The following is a 15,840-nucleotide window of genomic DNA, read 5'->3' on the forward strand; positions in this document are numbered from 1 at the left end:
TGTCGGTACTTGTCGCCTTCTTGCTTCGTGGCAGTTCGTAGATTAATGGCGTATGATATATGAGAAACTTGAAATCCATCCTGGAGGCCGCATGTCTGACGGCATGCTCGACTAGATAATTCTCCGAGGATAGAAAGTCATCGGATATTGAGAGCTGGCCCGGTAATCTGGCTATTGGACGGCACGGGCGGATAGATGGCCAGCCACATCATAGATATTATATAGGCGTCTCGGCTTGTTGTGTAAAGCCGAACTCAAACTTCTGACCACAGGAGGATCGGCTGGCTGCCGTCACAGTTTTATTGGTCGTCGCCCCTATGTAGTAAGATGATGGTGACGGTAAAACACGACAGCTGCAAGGTACCTCAGGAGGTGGTATGTAGACATGATGTATGTCGAACAGGGCTGGCAGGACAGGAGTGATTAAGAAGCAGCCCGTGCCGAGCGTTCCTGAAATGCTTGGGTCACATCCGTTCCGACCAGTCATGAAACAGACCAGGGGAGGCTGCGGATGAGATTTAAAACACACGTGCCCACCTGCGGTGTGCGGCGCTTGACGCGACCCATCATTGGATGGCCGGATTGATTTCGTAATCTATCAGCACACGAGGGAACGCCTTGGGTGTGTTGCTCGGGCGGTTACAAGAGATAGGAACCTTGCATTGGCATGATGTAGGTACCAATACCATACAGCTTTTTCATGTTAACATCGTATGGTATATAATTTGGAGGCGCCGTTCTGCTGTGTGATAGGGGTTGACAACGTTGAAAGTGTGAGAAAAATGGAAAAAGATGGAAATGATGTAAAAGGTAAGCTTTTGAGTTGCCTGCCGAGGTGGATGAAAGTATGTAGGTAGAGTTTGAGAAGTCATAACGGCGTCGTTTCATCGGTTCAAGCCGTTGACCTTCAAACCTACTTCAATTGATTGGGGTGCTTTGAAGCCAGGAATGAACATTGAATGTACTTGTACCACATGTATCTATGTAGATACTTAGGTACATGTAGTGATGGAGGTGGTACATGATGAGACACCAATTCGTAAAGTAAAATCAGGTCACTTTTCTAATGGATGGAATAAAAAAAGGGACCCCGCGAAAGAAAGTGTCGATGCGATGCAGCTGCAGCAATCGCTGATGTCCCCTTACCCCTCCGACCCCACCTTTGCTACCTTTTTGCTCACTCCTTCTTTCTAGCTCCAACCCCTCCCCCCTTCCCCTTTCAACTCCATCACACCTCACCATCCCATCTCGAGTCAAACCTAAAACATCTCTCGGGATGCTGGGTACCTGCCGTCTGTACGTCTCAACTGTATGTATGTAGATGTAAAGACAGGCATGGATGTTTACGGCGGCAACTCCCTTCCCTCTTTTCCCTTTTTTTCTTTCCTTTTGACATGTCTAGTCGGTTTGACCTGCTGCTAATCCTATGATGAGCAACCTGATTTTAGATCCCACGTGGGGAAATTACCCGGGACTACTGTACTTCAGTGTAAAGTTACTAAGGGAAGTTTAGATGGAAGTTGGAAAGAGACATCCATTGAGAGAATGAAGAAGGGAAATTCTGATGAAATTTGAAATTTGCATTACTGTTTGTTGTCTTACTTTATTTGCTCTTGATGTAGCTAACACAATCTATTTTACCTTATAATCCAGTTTCCTCCTTGTTTTCTAGTTTTCTCTTCCTCCTGAATAATCTGATACATACAACTCTTGTCACCGTTATCACTGCATATACCTACATCCATATAATCTGCTTCAACGACAAGCAAGTCTCGTTATCTAGCACTAAACTGTTGTCATCCGACTACCCGGTGCGTACATGTATGAGGTATGTATATGCACCATAACTCCATACTATCCCATACCATACCATACTTAGCTCTTAGTACTCTAGTGTCTGGTCGCCGTCGCATTATTGGGGTCCACTCGATGCAAGTAGCTTCGATTCAATAGACTGACCCATAAGTTGTTACATAGGGTCCGAGGGGTTTTTTAATCCACAGGCGTTGTAACAGCTTTTCTGTTCGTCCTTTTTTCTCGCTCGAGCCGCTTCGAGCTCTTTGACATTTCCCAACTCTGCTTCCTCCTCTGCCCCGCTCATGCTACACGCTACCTTACACACTACAACTTATTACTTGATTGATACTTGGTACTTTTGTTGTTACTATTCTTATTTTTTTTTTTATTCCTTTCTTCCCTTTTTTAAAACGTCTGTGTCGTTGTTCCCTCTTATCAAGACAATTATTTGGTTGCTTTATTGTTTTACCCGACTGTTTGGGTTATTGTTCATAAACCGTTTTCCAATAAACACATCCATTGCATCCATTGGAAGGTCACAGACGGGTCGATTTCTTTTGGCATTTACGTATTTACATATACGTATTTCCCTAGATACGCAAGTACCGCATATGTAGTGTTGGTACTGATACCTAGTACAGCATTCGATAAATCACACCTCACTTACATGCAATACATTTGAGAAGTCACTCGGAAGTCACTACATATGTAGGTACCTAGGTATCATCCACACCAATTCCAGTCACCATTCGAAGAAGGCGGGGCCCATCCAGATTCATTCATTTATTCAACTCGATTATTCGACTTGAACTATTCAACTGCACCCAACAACTTTCCTTACTTGCGCCGTCGTCAACGAGTCAACTAATCCAAAGGTAAGAAGACTTTCCACGTTTTATTCCTTTGCTTCTTACCCTTCCACAACAACTCCACCGGCGCTTCATGTTCCACTTAACTACTCTATCGAACCTATCGTGCGCCGTTAGGTTACAAGAAGAGACAGTGATTGCTCGTGTTGGCGCGCATCTTCTCGGGAACCCTGTCTGCCTTCTCCCACCCCCTTCGGACTAAGAGAATAAATATATGGAAGCGTCTGAAGTTTTGTAACACGGCGTTACAACCCGAATGCACTCTTTGACCTCGAGTCTTGTTCACCTGTTCGATCTCAACTTCCGAGGGCTTGTATTGTGCTTCATCTTGTCTTCTCGAAGCTAAGCTATCCATCACGCGAACCACTTCGTACCTAGTAGTTGTTCAGTGCACATCTACGGCCGGAGCAATAAAGCTGTCCTAAGCAAGCGCATAACCCGATATCGAATTACTCTTCCCTTTCTATGTTATACGATCTACACAAATCATTGCGATTCGCCTCCAAACCCCTGACCCCAGTGTCACTCATGGTTATCGTCTTTGTCCTTGCGCAACAATCCCAGCTAATGTAACAACTTCCAGTTCGATTAGACAGCCACAACTACCGCATCGACGTACAAAGCTTAGACCGACGAACATAAAGGAGCCACATGTTTGGTTTGTGAAATTGAAAGAACGAAAAGCTGCGATTTGCAATAAAGCATTCACAATTCCTTTGCGACAACCCATTTTATATAGGCGGCAGCTGCAATTCGGTCATACCGGACTCGACGCCTCGGTAATTACTCGATAAGACGTTCGAATAGGGTCGCCGTAATCGATATTCTATTGTGCTATACTCCGTCGTGTGGAGCGTGCACGATTTTTGTTCCCTGCCGAGCCGAAATTACCTATATAGACGCTCTTATTGCCCTTAGAGGGTCTTAATATACCCACTCTGGACGCCTGAAGCGTTGGAACCTTTCGGTACTTGGGCTTTATTCCGCTCTTCCATCCAAACATCGATTTAAAATCATCTGTTCCGGCGGTATAAGCAAACATGTCGCGATCGAATCCCCCCAATCCGGCTGGATCCCGAAAGATCTCATTTAATGTTAGTGAGCAATACGACATCCAGGATGTTGTTGGAGAGGGAGCTTATGGAGTTGTCTGGTAAGTTATTATTGTTGTTGGGATTGCAAGTGAAGTCCAGTAGCTAAATCCTCATGTATAGTTCTGCGATACACAAGCCGTCAGGCCAGAAAGTCGCCATTAAGAAGATTACTCCTTTCGACCATTCCATGTTCTGCCTAAGAACTCTTCGAGAGATGAAGCTTCTTAGATACTTTAACCACGAGAACATTATCTCCATCCTTGACATCCAGAAGCCGCGAAATTATGAGACTTTCAATGAAGTATATCTGATCCAGGTATGAGATGAAATTGGACCCAATTGTGTTTTGATTGATGGCTAATTCGATCCCGTAGGAACTAATGGAGACGGATATGCACCGTGTCATTCGTACCCAGGATTTATCAGATGATCACTGCCAATACTTCATCTACCAAACGCTACGAGCGTTGAAGGCTATGCATTCCGCTAACGTGCTTCACCGAGATTTGAAGCCGAGCAATCTTCTACTGAACGCTAACTGCGATCTGAAAGTGTGTGATTTTGGTCTTGCACGATCAGCCGCCTCTCAGGAAGACAACTCTGGTTTCATGACAGAATATGTCGCTACCCGTTGGTACCGTGCTCCTGAGATCATGTTGACGTTTAAGGAGTACACCAAGGCGATTGATGTTTGGTCCGTCGGTTGCATTCTAGCGGAGATGCTAAGCGGAAAGCCTCTTTTCCCAGGAAAGGATTGTATGTAATTCGATTCTATATCTTAAAAATGATTGCCCTGCTAACATGAGTACAGACCACCATCAATTGACTTTGATCTTGGATGTTCTAGGAACGCCAACTATGGAGGATTATTACGGAATTAAGTCTCGTCGAGCTCGCGAGTATATCCGTTCCCTTCCTTTCAAGAAGAAGGTTCCGTTCCGAACTCTCTTTCCTAAGACTTCCGACCTCGCCCTCGACCTGCTAGAGAAGCTCCTAGCCTTTAACCCCGTCAAGCGTATCACTGTGGAGGAGGCTCTGAAGCACCCGTACCTCGAACCGTACCACGACCCTGAGGACGAGCCGACAGCACCTCCGATTCCCGAAGAGTTCTTCGATTTCGACAAGCACAAGGATAACCTTAGTAAGGAGCAGTTGAAGCAGCTCATCTACCAAGAGATCATGCGGTAGAACCGACATTATTCTGGTAGTCAGGGGGTGATGGCATATCTTATGCAGGGTTTTGGGCTTGAAGAATACATCTACTGAAACCAACTCCAATCGCGTACGCTGAGCATTCGCGGTTTTGGGACAACCAACCAATCAATGAATCGACCAATCACCGTTTAGCATAGCAGGCAAAATTTATGGACAAGACAGGGCAGGGTGTGTCCCTAAAGAGAGTAATTATTGAGAAGAGCCGAGAAATTACTAGAGATTCTCATGAGGGATCCTCCTTTCTGCTCAAACGATATGGAACATTAGGGGGAGAATGGGAGATCTTGTGCTACAAAGCTGCGCACGCATAAGATCTTAGCATAGTGGGAGATGTTGATGGATAACGATGTCTTATCTTCTCTCCAAATTTCTTTTCTACCTTTGCTGATAGTAAACACGCACTTTTTTCTACTATCTTGTGGACTTGTACTTATGTGTATGTGACTATGTGATGTGGCGTGTAGACGGCTCTTGACGTTGTGATGGAAGCTGGTGTTACGCTATTATGTATAGCTCCGTGTTATCATTAATCTGTACATAGACTGAACTTGTGCTTGAGAGGTTTGTAGGGGTACTTACAAAATTACACATCATCATACTCTGGACTATTAATACCTAAACAAAGGGAACATCTACAAATCTTTCCTAGTACCACATACTATATGATATTTCCTTGCCCATCCTACTGACCAGTATGTAATTCCACCCCATCCCTCGCGCCTACAAGCTATAGCGCCTAATTATACGTGCAATGGCCCCTATTATGGTGATAAGTGATGGGACGACATCCAATTGGAAGAATATTATATATCCCTTAACCCTAAACTCACTCATCCCTTGCTTATATCTGATAGAAACTAACGAATGGGTGGATGGGATCGATGTTCACTCGATAGCGTTGTATAACGTAGCTATTAGCTCTTCTAATCTAAGCCCGCTTGTTCTCCTATCCCGAGTTCTCGTGCTAATCGGCTGAGGTCGGATGTAGAAGTTCTATCCGTATTCCGTTTCATTCCTTATGGTGTTACCAGGGTGTATCATTGCTATACATCCATATGTCATTTCACAAATCCACCCTTATTCCAAATGATAGCGAACTTAAATCTGGTTAAAATGATGTGAAATTCCATCTACACATTGGATATCGTATTAAGAGTAGGAGTAGGAATAAGCTCTCTCTCTGTCTGACTTCCGACTCCCAACTTGCTGAATCCGGTCAGCAAGTCTATACGTGGACAAAATGCTGTCATTCTTACATTAGACGATTCTCTCGTCTCGCCCTTGTCCTATTCTCGAATTATTTGGCCATTTCTCATCACCCTCATAATCTTAAAACCATCGAACATCCCGCTAAAACCAACCTACCCGCTCCCCACAACCCAAAGCTCAACACCCAGCACATCAAACTTCTCGCCCTCGTCACTAAGCGGCTGATTCCCAAACGTATCACACGGCGCGCTGTGTCCACGACTTAATCCATCATTCAACCATAGCCCATACGTACCCCCGCCTCCACCGCCCACTGATAGGAACTTAGACTCGCAGAAAATGCAATAATCGTTTGCGCCCGTATACGCGAAATTTTGGAATCGGATACTTTGCGCCGGGGGTTGTGGAGGGGGTAGTGAAGATGGTTTTAGTTTGTTAGTTGATGGGTCTGTGATGCCTGGGGCTAGGGTCTGTTGTTGTTGGGTGGCGGGTTGGCGGTCGTCGTGTGGGGGGAATGTGGAGGCTGTGGAGGCTGTGGGGGATGCTATTGTCGTGGTGCGGAAGTTGATGTTGGTTGTGTCGGCGGAGGGAGGTGGTGGGAGTGGTGCGTGGAGGCTTGCTCGCCAGAGGAAGCATTCCCCTGTGCCATAGTAGGAAGCTGCTGGGTGTGGTGCTTCAGTTAGGTATGCGCCGAAGGTCTATAGAATGTGGGAGTTGGGTTAGCTTCTAGTCTTTTGTTTTTGGACTTAATGCTGTTATATTCGCTTTTGTATGTATTCGCTTCATTGGTGATGGGTTCGTTTCCTTCGGTATACAATAAAAAGGTGACTCACCCCATCTTTGCCGTCCCTCACTACGAGCACAAACCCGACTCTTCGGCCGCGGTACTCATCGCATAGCTTGTATAGCGTCCCTAGGGAACTGCCATCCTGGTATAGACTGTATACTAACCGCCAATCCTCAGCAATCTTAAGGCGTTCCGGTAAGAAAGTACGGATTTCCTCGGCCACGCCTCGCGCCAGCAACCTCTCGTCAGCCCCTGTGTCACCGCGATAGCCTCGTAACGTCAACGGTTCTAGCGATGGTAGTCCGCGCGGTGATGCTGAACGCCCAGGTGGTCGTGAGGGTGGGATGAAGGGGCCGTTAATCCCATCACCTGGTAATGCTGGTTCTGAATTCGCATTGTAGAGTGCTGTGTGTGAGGGTGGTGTCGTGGTACCACTAGGAGGTGATGTAGGTGCTTCGAGGGAGGAGAATCGTCGCCATAGACCTAGTACGGCGGACCCGATGTAACTACCGCCGCTATTCGGGGAGGTCTGAGGTGGAGGAGATCGTGGTTGTGATTGCGATTGTGGGTATGCGTAAGAATGGCGGGATATCGGGGTGGAGGTGCCGGAGGAAGGCGGCGAGAAATCTATTAAGTTGCTATCCTGTCGATTTACACTCATGGTCGGTAGTTGTTTTGGGTCTCGTGGGGGTAGGTAAGGGTTTTTTGGTGTGGATGGCGTGCGTGATGGTGATCGTGTGCCTGTCGATCGGCCTAGTAGGAGTAGTAACAGTAGTAGTAACAGTAGTGGCGGGAGGTGATTGCTGCAAAGCTAAGAAGTGAAGAAGTTGGAGAAGTGGATAATAGCTTCTGTATGTAGTTTCTAGTTTTGTCTTAGGTAAATGGAGATAAGATAGGTGCTTCTAAGGTTCTCGATCAGACCTTACCTACCTCTTCCTAGGCAAAAGGTAAGGTAGGGTAGGGGTTTAGTTATTAAGTGGAATCATCGAATGTGACGTAGCGTGACGATGGCTGTAATGGTGGGCGGTCTATTGGGTATGTTTGGGGTATGTTCTAGTGGGGTCACAGCGGTATGTCGTATTGTGGCCAGTGAGCTATGAATCGTAAATGCGTAGAACGTAATAATGAGAGTATCAATTGTAGGAACTTTAGATAAGAACTATGGTTATAATAAATAATAAATGCTATGAGAAATTGAAGTGGTGATGATCGATTAAGTAAAAGATAAGTAAAAGGTTTAGGTGTTGGAGTTTTGACTCTTGTTAGGAATGATGGAATATTTGTCGACTATTATTAGACACTTAATTAGGTTTCTTACTCTCGAAATTCCAATGGATGGTCCGACTTCCCCATTCCCCATTCTCCACTATATAAAGCCTATTCGCTGTCTCACCAATAAACTCACTGAGTACTATCATCCAATCCTGCGACGCTTTCCATACTTTATACTTAACTATGTCTATGGCATGTACATTGACCACTCGTTTGTACATATAAATGAGGTTGGTGATACACAACATGCCAAGTAAGCTTTACATGTATGTACGCCATCCTGTTTGGTTGTAACAGCTAAATGCGCATAAGTTTATTCTTACATAATACAGTGTTTCATATACCTCATCAAGATACAAGATACATCCAGATATACATACATACGCCAATAGGAGGCAATGTAGTTTGGGCAGTTAACTTCTTCGATTATGAGGACCTTTCTATAAACTCAGTTATACTCTGCCACACCCCTTCAGGACTTGGCTTTTCAGAGCACACATCCGGGTTGTAATCAAACGTCCTTTTTAGGAAATTGCGTGTGGTTGGTCCGATCGTCGCGATAAATGTTGATGACCTCTCTTGAGTTTTGGGGATAGCCTTACCAGTCTTATCATCTAGCATCCCCAATCCTCGAAGCATGCTATCGCAACCGGTCGGTGAGAAGACAACCACCCATCTTGATCTCCGGTTGGTCGTCTTTTGTAGTACGTTTGCGAAGTCTCCTGAGAAAGACTCCATAACACCTGTGCCGTACACCACTATCTCGGTCACTGAGATTCGTCGGGTATCAGGTATGGCCTTATCCATTAATGTCTTCGGTATGATATCTCTTCTCTGTTCTCCGACCGGAAATAGTAGTGGGGGCTTGGTCGGTCGGTCCTTATACCACTCGCCATAATGGTCTAATATGAATTGCGCGAGCGCATCACCGTTCCCTGTGTGTTCCCCAAATATCTGTAGCTGAGGGGTCTGCGACACGGCTTTGAGCGCACGGGTTGTAGCGGGACCAACACTGTATATTGGGACGTCTTGAAGATGTGGCCAATTATCGTCGCCTGTTTGTTCTCGCGAGTCAGAGACTAGGGTCCCATTTGATGTATAGAATGTCTCGGACCTTTGCCATCCTCAACTAACTTTGCAAATGCTTCGACGGCTCTTTGTGAAGTAAAGATAAGGCCTCCGTATGCGCTGTCCGGGTTTTTGCTCATCCGCCTTTCTCGCAGCAGTTTGTCGAATTGTTGCATTCCATCATCTTCGAATTTGTGCTGTAACACAGGGACGAAGGTGGGTTCGAAATCGTGGCCCTGTCGCGGGGTAGAGAATAGATCTTCGTATGCATCCGTCGGTATCGATTTCGTCTTGAGGAGTAACACAGGAATCTTTTCTGTATTGGAGGCCATGGAAGCTGAGCTATGCCAATCGAATTGGCATAAATTGACGCATTGGTCGCGTGAGCTGGCAATTTTTACAATTCTATGTCGCGCAATTGAAGCTTTGAATACCGAAGAAAGCTAAGACGTAAGCTTTATCGATAAAAGGTATACCAATACAAGGATGTACCTGAGAAATAGTGGATTAGATAAGGTGAGCTAGCATTGAGTGTTCGGCCCGTGCTTAGTTGTACTTTGGTAGTGGCGTCACCGGCCGGGGCCGGGACTCGCTTCCCGCCGAGCTACTGAGCTAACTGACAAATCCGATTCCAGCCAGCCAGCCAGCCGTCCATCCAAAATTAATTAATTTTCTTGCCGACACCTTTCGATTCTATAGTCGCAAGCTATCGCGAGCTCCTATGCCCATCTTTTCTTACCTTATTCTTATTTCAGCCCAATAACACTCACATAATGGCTGCTGACACGAGAGAACCGCAACCACAGCCTAACGAATTGCCCAAGGGCGTCGTAATAGGGAAGGATGGAAAGCCGTGAGTACCTACCTAGCATTTTCGCTGTACCATGGTTCCAATATCATATTGACTGGTTACTGATGTAAGATCTACGTAGATGTCGATCATGTACATCAAAAAGAGATTTTTCCTCATGGGCGCAAATGACAAAATCGTCATTAAAATCTGGTAGCGGTACCGGAACTGCAGCAGGCGCTGCTGCTGTTGGAGCTGGAGCTGGCGCTGTTGCAGCCTCAACATTTTCCTCACAACGTCCAACTACGGATGATTGCCCAGCTGACGTAGAAACGCTTGGGCGGAGTACATGGACACTTTTACACTCGATTGCGGCGACCTACCCGAAAACGCCGAGCGTAGCGGAACAGTCGGATCTCAAGACGTTCATGGGGGTCTTTTCGCGGTTATATCCGTGCTGGGTTTGCGCCGAAGATTTCCAACGTTACATGGAGAAAGAACAGATCCGAGTCGGTAGTCGCGATGAATTTGGCAAATGGTTATGCGAAGCGCATAATGCTGTGAATGTTAAGCTGGGGAAGAACACGTTCGACTGCTCGAAATGGGAGGAGAGATGGCGGACTGGTTGGAAGGATGGACGATGCGATTAAACTCGTCGATCAGCGCGTCGGAAGATTCACCCTTCTGATATCCTCGTACATGGACCATGGCCATTGATGCTGTTTGGGAGATTTCCAAAGTTACTCTGATGACTAAGCCTGGTCTTGTAGATCTGCTGTATAATATGTCACGATAAAAATGACTGACGATAGCGGGCATAGTGTTTCAAATTAGATACTAGATATGGCTTCACCGCTCAAAAATTGTATATCATCGAATCTTTCCTCTTTATTATTCTGTATCGTACCGGTCCGATGAAATTGAGGTATGATTTATCATGAAAGATCGGCATTTCCGTGATGGAACTTTAATGCGGCGGATTTTGTGTATGTAACTAGACCGTTCCAGACCACCGGTCCTTGCGACCCAGGCTAGCTGAGTAGTTAAAAACAAGCCGGGTCCGGCCGATTGGTTCCATTTATTATTTAGAGATACAAGATTTAGAGTTAATGGAATACTTAAATTTCAACCGTCATAATATTGAGTGAATTAACTTTAAGGTTTCTTAATTCAAAGGATTCTTGTGCAACTCGAATATCGAGGGATATTCCATGTATTCCAATGTACCGGTGAAATCAATCGATACACCCCTTACAGTAAAAAGAAACAGGAAGAAAAAAGAAAAATAAATCGATACATATCCATTGCATCATCGCCTGATCATCGCCAGACTCCGAATATGCACCATGGTCCACAGAAACAAGGCCCGAATATGTCAAGAACAGGCGATGCGAATACACACCTTACGATTTTGAGTATCCGTAACTTTCTCGACCTTCGTATCCGCCGTGCGACAGCGGCGACGGTAAGAAATTATTATTTGATATTTAGTTGAACATTTTCCTTTTGCTCAAGTGAGAGACATTTCTTTATTCTGCATACTCATACTCCATCGAATAATATCAACCATTGGAGTGTTAGTGTAGGTAGTCAAGTCGAAGACACTTACATACAAATTGACGAACAATTACTCTATACCTACTTAATTACTTAACTACCCCTCAACTCTTCTACGTCAACTTACATAGGTAGTATACGATTACTCAGTACCGAATACTACTTATAACTACTTCTCAACAGTACTTCCTCATATAGAAACAATCACAGCTACAACATCCAAATCAACCATCTGAAATAGGTGAAAGAGGGGAAAAAACGCCACGATGACCAATCTGGACATCCGGACTAAAAATCTCAAAAAGCCCGTTGACGTGGCTGAATACCTCTTCACGAGACTTTACCAAATTGGTATCAGATCTGTTCACGGACTTCCCGGTGATTTCAATCTGGTCGCTCTCGATTACTTACCAAAAGCCGGTCTAAAATGGGTTGGCAACTGCAATGAGCTGAATGCCGCCTATGCCGCCGACGGGTACGCCCGCGTGAAGGGCATTGGTGCTATCATCACCACTTTTGGTGTGGGTGAACTATCCGCCGTTAACGGAATCGCCGGAGCCTACAGCGAACATGTACCAGTCGTCCACATTGTCGGCTGCCCAAGCACCATTTCTCAAAAAAGTGGCTTGCTACTACACCACACACTTGGAAATGGCGATTTCAACGTTTTTGCTAATATGAGCGCTTCTATCTCATGCGCTGTTGCCAAACTCAATGATCCGGTTGAGATTGCTGCTCAAATCGATCATGCTTTGCGTGAGTGTTACTTACGCTCCCGCCCGGTATACATCATGTTCCCCACGGACATGGTTGAGAAGAAGATCGAGGGCGAACGCTTGGAAACCGAGATTGATCTAAGCGAACCCCGGAATGACGCCGATCGAGAGGACTATGTCGTCGATGTCGTTCTCAAGTACCTACATGCTGCTCAGAAACCCGTCGTATTAGTCGACGCTTGCGCTATCCGTCATCGCGTGCTAGACGAAGTCCACGACCTAATCGACAAGACCCAACTCCCCGTCTTCGTCACTCCCATGGGTAAAGGCGCTATCAACGAGACTCACCCTAGCTACGGCGGTGTCTACGCCGGCACCGCTTCCAACGCTGGGGTTAAAGACATGGTCGAAAACTCAGACCTAGTAATCTCCATCGGCGCGCTAAAAAGCGACTTCAACACCGCGGGCTTCTCCTACCGTCTCTCGCAACTAACCTCGATCGACCTGCACAGCGACCACTGCACGGTGCGCTACTCCGAGTACCCGGGTGTCAGCATGAAAGGCGTCCTCCGCAAAGTCGTCGAAAAACTAGACGTCGCCCAAATCAAAGCCCTCCCAGCCCCCACCTTCCAAGAACCAGCCACGAAATCCGATCCTAATTCCGTGATTAAGCAAGAGTGGCTATGGGCGCGTGTAGACCAGTTCCTGCGCGAAGGCGATATCGTAGTGACCGAAACCGGAACAGCGAATTTCGGCGTCTGGGAAACGCGCTTCCCGGCGAATGTCACGGCGCTGAATCAGACGCTGTGGGGAAGCATTGGATGGGCTGTTGGCGCGTGTCAGGGTGCTGCACTAGCTGCTCAGGATACCGATGGTCTTGAGAAGGCGAGAAGGACTATACTTTTTGAGGGAGATGGCAGTTTACAACTTACGGTGCAGGAGGTTAGTACCATGATCCGACATAAACTCAATGTTATCCTGTTCGTTATATGTAATGACGGATACACGATTGAGCGGTATATACACGGTATGGAAGCGGCGTATAATGATATTGCGACGTGGCGGTATAAAGATCTACCTGCTGTGTTTGGAGGGGAGGGGGAGGGGGTTAAGTCGTATGTTGTTAAGACTAGGGGGGGGTTGGAGGGATTGCTTACGGATAGGGATTTTAATGAGAGGAAGGGGTTGAGGTTTGTCGAGTTGTATATGCCGAAGGAGGATGCGCCGAAGAGTCTGATGTTGACGGCGGAGGCTAGTGCGAAGAGGAATGCTATGACGGAGTAGATGAATAATGGCTCGGAGCGAGATAGGTGGAAGTGAGATGAGATGCGGCGATGGAAAGGGGGTGAGCTTATTGGTTTCTATTTGTTTTTATGGGACGGTTATGAATTTAAGGGGGGCGAGCACGTGTATGAGATATGACTTCAACTATAATAAGTACGGTACGGGCGGAATTGGGTAAATAATTATAGAATTTTAACGAAAAGAATAGGACTATAGTCGATTGGAGTAGTGCTAATGAAAAATGGCTTCGATGTTCTTGAGCGTATATAATTCCGGGACGGATGATGGCTATGTCGTGTGGTCGGTTTTCATATCGTATTGTGCCTTCACTCCCCCCAGTTTAAGTACATTCAAACCGATATCACCTTTGAAACAGATTTTCATTTATACCTAAAGGAATGGCAGTGTTTAATTCGTTGCAAGCCCAGTCCATTATGGTCTAACCCTCAAAAGGGGGTGATGGTAAGTGGGTCAATTGAGCTGGTGGCAGAGCCCTCTCAACCCGCAGACTATGTCTAGATTAAAACAGGCATTACTTCACTTGTTACAACATTAATATTATACAAACGCCTTATATCTAGGTATGAAAATAAGGCTGCAATTCGAATTAAGCATCTAGTCGTGTAGAAAAGAAAAAAGGAATAGGGAGAGAAGTAAGAGTAAGCAAAGTAACCCCCTGCACTACCACTGATCTTCTGGATTCCTGTATCTATGATTGCTGACTTGAACTTAGTGGTATGCCGAAAACTACAATTCCGTGTCCTGTTGGAATGCTCGAATGCTTTTGGGGGCGTTATTGAAGTTGGGTTGACCAAGCCTTCGCTTAGCTGTCGGCTGCCTTAAGTGTAGTGGATACCTAGACTGCTAGGCACCGACCGGCGAGTCAATCAACGACGGCGGAGCAGCGTTGAACATAGCCCTCTCGTCATTTGCTTCATCCACGGAGGGCATCATACATAACCGCCAACAGCGGCATAGAAATGCAGAAAACATGGATCGACCACGCCTCCTGATCGCAGCCATAGTGCAGATTGTTGCCCGGTTATACCCCCAAAACGCATACTATGAAGTTGAATAGGTAAACCTATGACATCTTAATATAGAGGTATCGTCGAGAACCAATCCTAGAAATAGGAGAACGGCGACTTGTGTGTTATGAAGGCTTGTTAAGTCTTCTATTTCGCCTGCTGCAATAGAACGGTCTCTATAGAGTTACTGCAGAGCGCAATACCGGTTGAAGCCCGAGAAGAAGCGCCTCTGACAATGTAGAGCCTGATGGAAGATAAGCCCGACATGAACGTACCGCTCCTCGCGTACCTTTCAGAGCATAGAACCATTCGGGATTAAAAACGAGAAGATCCATAGATGAAAATATTCGCCATACAAGTGCTTATCAGCTCGCTAGATTCCGCCACGTAGCCGACACACTTTGGAATGTCAAAGACGAGTTATGTACGGGCATAGCCAGATCGATCCAAGGGTTTCTGCAAGAAAATGGCGCACAGGGTATGTCCGTTAACCAAAGGCTCACGACGCCACAAGGATACTCCAAGATGAACGGCCCGATAGGATGTGTGGCGTGGATTGGTAGCCCCAAAACTCGCGCGGGGAAGAAATATCAGGCTCTGAGGTGTGCGTAAGTCCCTTGGGTTCCCTGGACTCAGTTCAACGGAATGGCTAGCGTGTTGGGATATTTTATCATGGACACACACCTAGCCATTGGACAGGGCGCTCTCGAAGATTTACAGTACATTAACCTGCAAAATACAGTATAACTATGAATGTACACAGTGGATTTGTTTCATTCGACCTCTCTTCTATTAAACTGAGCGGATACATCGTGTCATGGGATGCGAGCCTAAAGACATCAATATTACTTATGTGCTAGACAGGGGTTTAACATACATATACTACGAGGTACGACCAAGAAAGCGAAGGACACGCATATGAGATATGTATTGAGTATGTAACGAAAGGGTTACACCATGATGCCATCGGGGAAGCCCCCTGCCCCCACCTTCGTAAGGGACTTTGGTCTAAGACATGGGGATATGGAAGAGTCGCTTATCTTCAGTGTATGTTAGCGAAAGGAAAGTCATCGCACCTTCAGCGATGGCCGCCAGAATGTTGACTACCTGGATAACCGTATTGTAATTTTTTTTTTTTCGGTGCGGATTACACT

General features: G+C 46.1%; 5 protein-coding genes across 5 annotated transcripts; 3 read left to right on the forward strand and 2 right to left on the reverse strand.

Annotated features, from left to right (window-relative positions):
- The first annotated feature begins 3,349 nt into the window (after positions 1-3,349).
- Positions 3,350-5,036, forward strand: F4822DRAFT_338169 (kinase-like domain-containing protein). Its single transcript, XM_051455766.1, has 4 exons — positions 3,350-3,819; positions 3,881-4,076; positions 4,135-4,516; positions 4,572-5,036. Exons 1-4 carry the CDS (start codon positions 3,707-3,709, stop codon positions 4,946-4,948), a joined length of 1,068 nt encoding a protein of 355 aa, XP_051311011.1. The 5' UTR covers positions 3,350-3,706; the 3' UTR covers positions 4,949-5,036.
- An 807-nt stretch (positions 5,037-5,843) lies between these two features.
- Positions 5,844-8,283, reverse strand: F4822DRAFT_412486 (TLD-domain-containing protein). Its single transcript, XM_051458953.1, has 3 exons — positions 7,018-8,283; positions 6,232-6,882; positions 5,844-6,181 (listed from the first exon to the last, which is right to left on the reverse strand). The coding sequence occupies exons 1-2, from the start codon at positions 7,630-7,632 to the stop codon at positions 6,337-6,339; spliced, it is 1,161 nt and encodes a 386-aa protein (XP_051311012.1). The 5' UTR covers positions 7,633-8,283; the 3' UTR covers positions 5,844-6,181; positions 6,232-6,336.
- F4822DRAFT_412489 (tetrapyrrole biosynthesis, uroporphyrinogen III synthase) lies at positions 8,284-9,762 on the reverse strand. Its single transcript, XM_051458954.1, has 2 exons — positions 9,358-9,762; positions 8,284-9,298 (listed from the first exon to the last, which is right to left on the reverse strand). Exons 1-2 carry the CDS (start codon positions 9,641-9,643, stop codon positions 8,670-8,672), a joined length of 915 nt encoding a protein of 304 aa, XP_051311013.1. The 5' UTR covers positions 9,644-9,762; the 3' UTR covers positions 8,284-8,669.
- F4822DRAFT_412490 (FAD-linked sulfhydryl oxidase ALR) lies at positions 9,763-11,197 on the forward strand. The gene is made up of 2 exons (XM_051458955.1): positions 9,763-10,164; positions 10,244-11,197. The coding sequence occupies exons 1-2, from the start codon at positions 10,085-10,087 to the stop codon at positions 10,749-10,751; spliced, it is 588 nt and encodes a 195-aa protein (XP_051311014.1). The 5' UTR covers positions 9,763-10,084; the 3' UTR covers positions 10,752-11,197.
- Positions 11,198-11,208: 11 nt separating this feature from the next.
- Positions 11,209-13,952, forward strand: F4822DRAFT_338290 (pyruvate decarboxylase). The gene is made up of 2 exons (XM_051455768.1): positions 11,209-11,566; positions 11,842-13,952. Exon 2 carries the CDS (start codon positions 11,925-11,927, stop codon positions 13,656-13,658), a length of 1,734 nt encoding a protein of 577 aa, XP_051311015.1. The 5' UTR covers positions 11,209-11,566; positions 11,842-11,924; the 3' UTR covers positions 13,659-13,952.
- The last annotated feature ends 1,888 nt before the right edge of the window (positions 13,953-15,840 follow it).

Source organism: Hypoxylon trugodes (genome assembly GCF_022578975.1).
Source record: "Hypoxylon trugodes strain CBS 135444 unplaced genomic scaffold F4822scaffold_8, whole genome shotgun sequence".
Lineage (NCBI taxonomy): Eukaryota > Fungi > Ascomycota > Sordariomycetes > Xylariales > Hypoxylaceae > Hypoxylon > Hypoxylon trugodes.

What these genes read in the sequence shown, in the direction of transcription:
- F4822DRAFT_412490 (XM_051458955.1), top strand. Translation starts at nt 10,085, where the DNA reads ATGGCTGCTGACACGAGAGAACCGCAACCACAGCCTAACGAATTGCCC. An exon ending in ATAGGGAAGGATGGAAAGCC is followed by an intron (nt 10,165 to 10,243) that starts GTGAGTACCTAC and finishes AGATCTACGTAG; the next exon opens with ATGTCGATCATGTACATCAA.
- F4822DRAFT_412486 (XM_051458953.1), bottom strand. Translation starts at nt 7,632, where the DNA reads ATGAGTGTAAATCGACAGGATAGCAACTTAATAGATTTCTCGCCGCCT. An exon ending in TGAGGGACGGCAAAGATGGG is followed by an intron (nt 6,883 to 7,017) that starts GTGAGTCACCTT and finishes CACATTCTATAG; the next exon opens with ACCTTCGGCGCATACCTAAC.
- F4822DRAFT_338290 (XM_051455768.1), top strand. Translation starts at nt 11,925, where the DNA reads ATGACCAATCTGGACATCCGGACTAAAAATCTCAAAAAGCCCGTTGAC.
- F4822DRAFT_338169 (XM_051455766.1), top strand. Translation starts at nt 3,707, where the DNA reads ATGTCGCGATCGAATCCCCCCAATCCGGCTGGATCCCGAAAGATCTCA. An exon ending in GGAGCTTATGGAGTTGTCTG is followed by an intron (nt 3,820 to 3,880) that starts GTAAGTTATTAT and finishes CCTCATGTATAG; the next exon opens with TTCTGCGATACACAAGCCGT. An exon ending in TCTTTTCCCAGGAAAGGATT is followed by an intron (nt 4,517 to 4,571) that starts GTATGTAATTCG and finishes ACATGAGTACAG; the next exon opens with ACCACCATCAATTGACTTTG.
- F4822DRAFT_412489 (XM_051458954.1), bottom strand. Translation starts at nt 9,643, where the DNA reads ATGGCCTCCAATACAGAAAAGATTCCTGTGTTACTCCTCAAGACGAAA. An exon ending in GTTAGTTGAGGATGGCAAAG is followed by an intron (nt 9,299 to 9,357) that starts GTCCGAGACATT and finishes GAGAACAAACAG; the next exon opens with GCGACGATAATTGGCCACAT.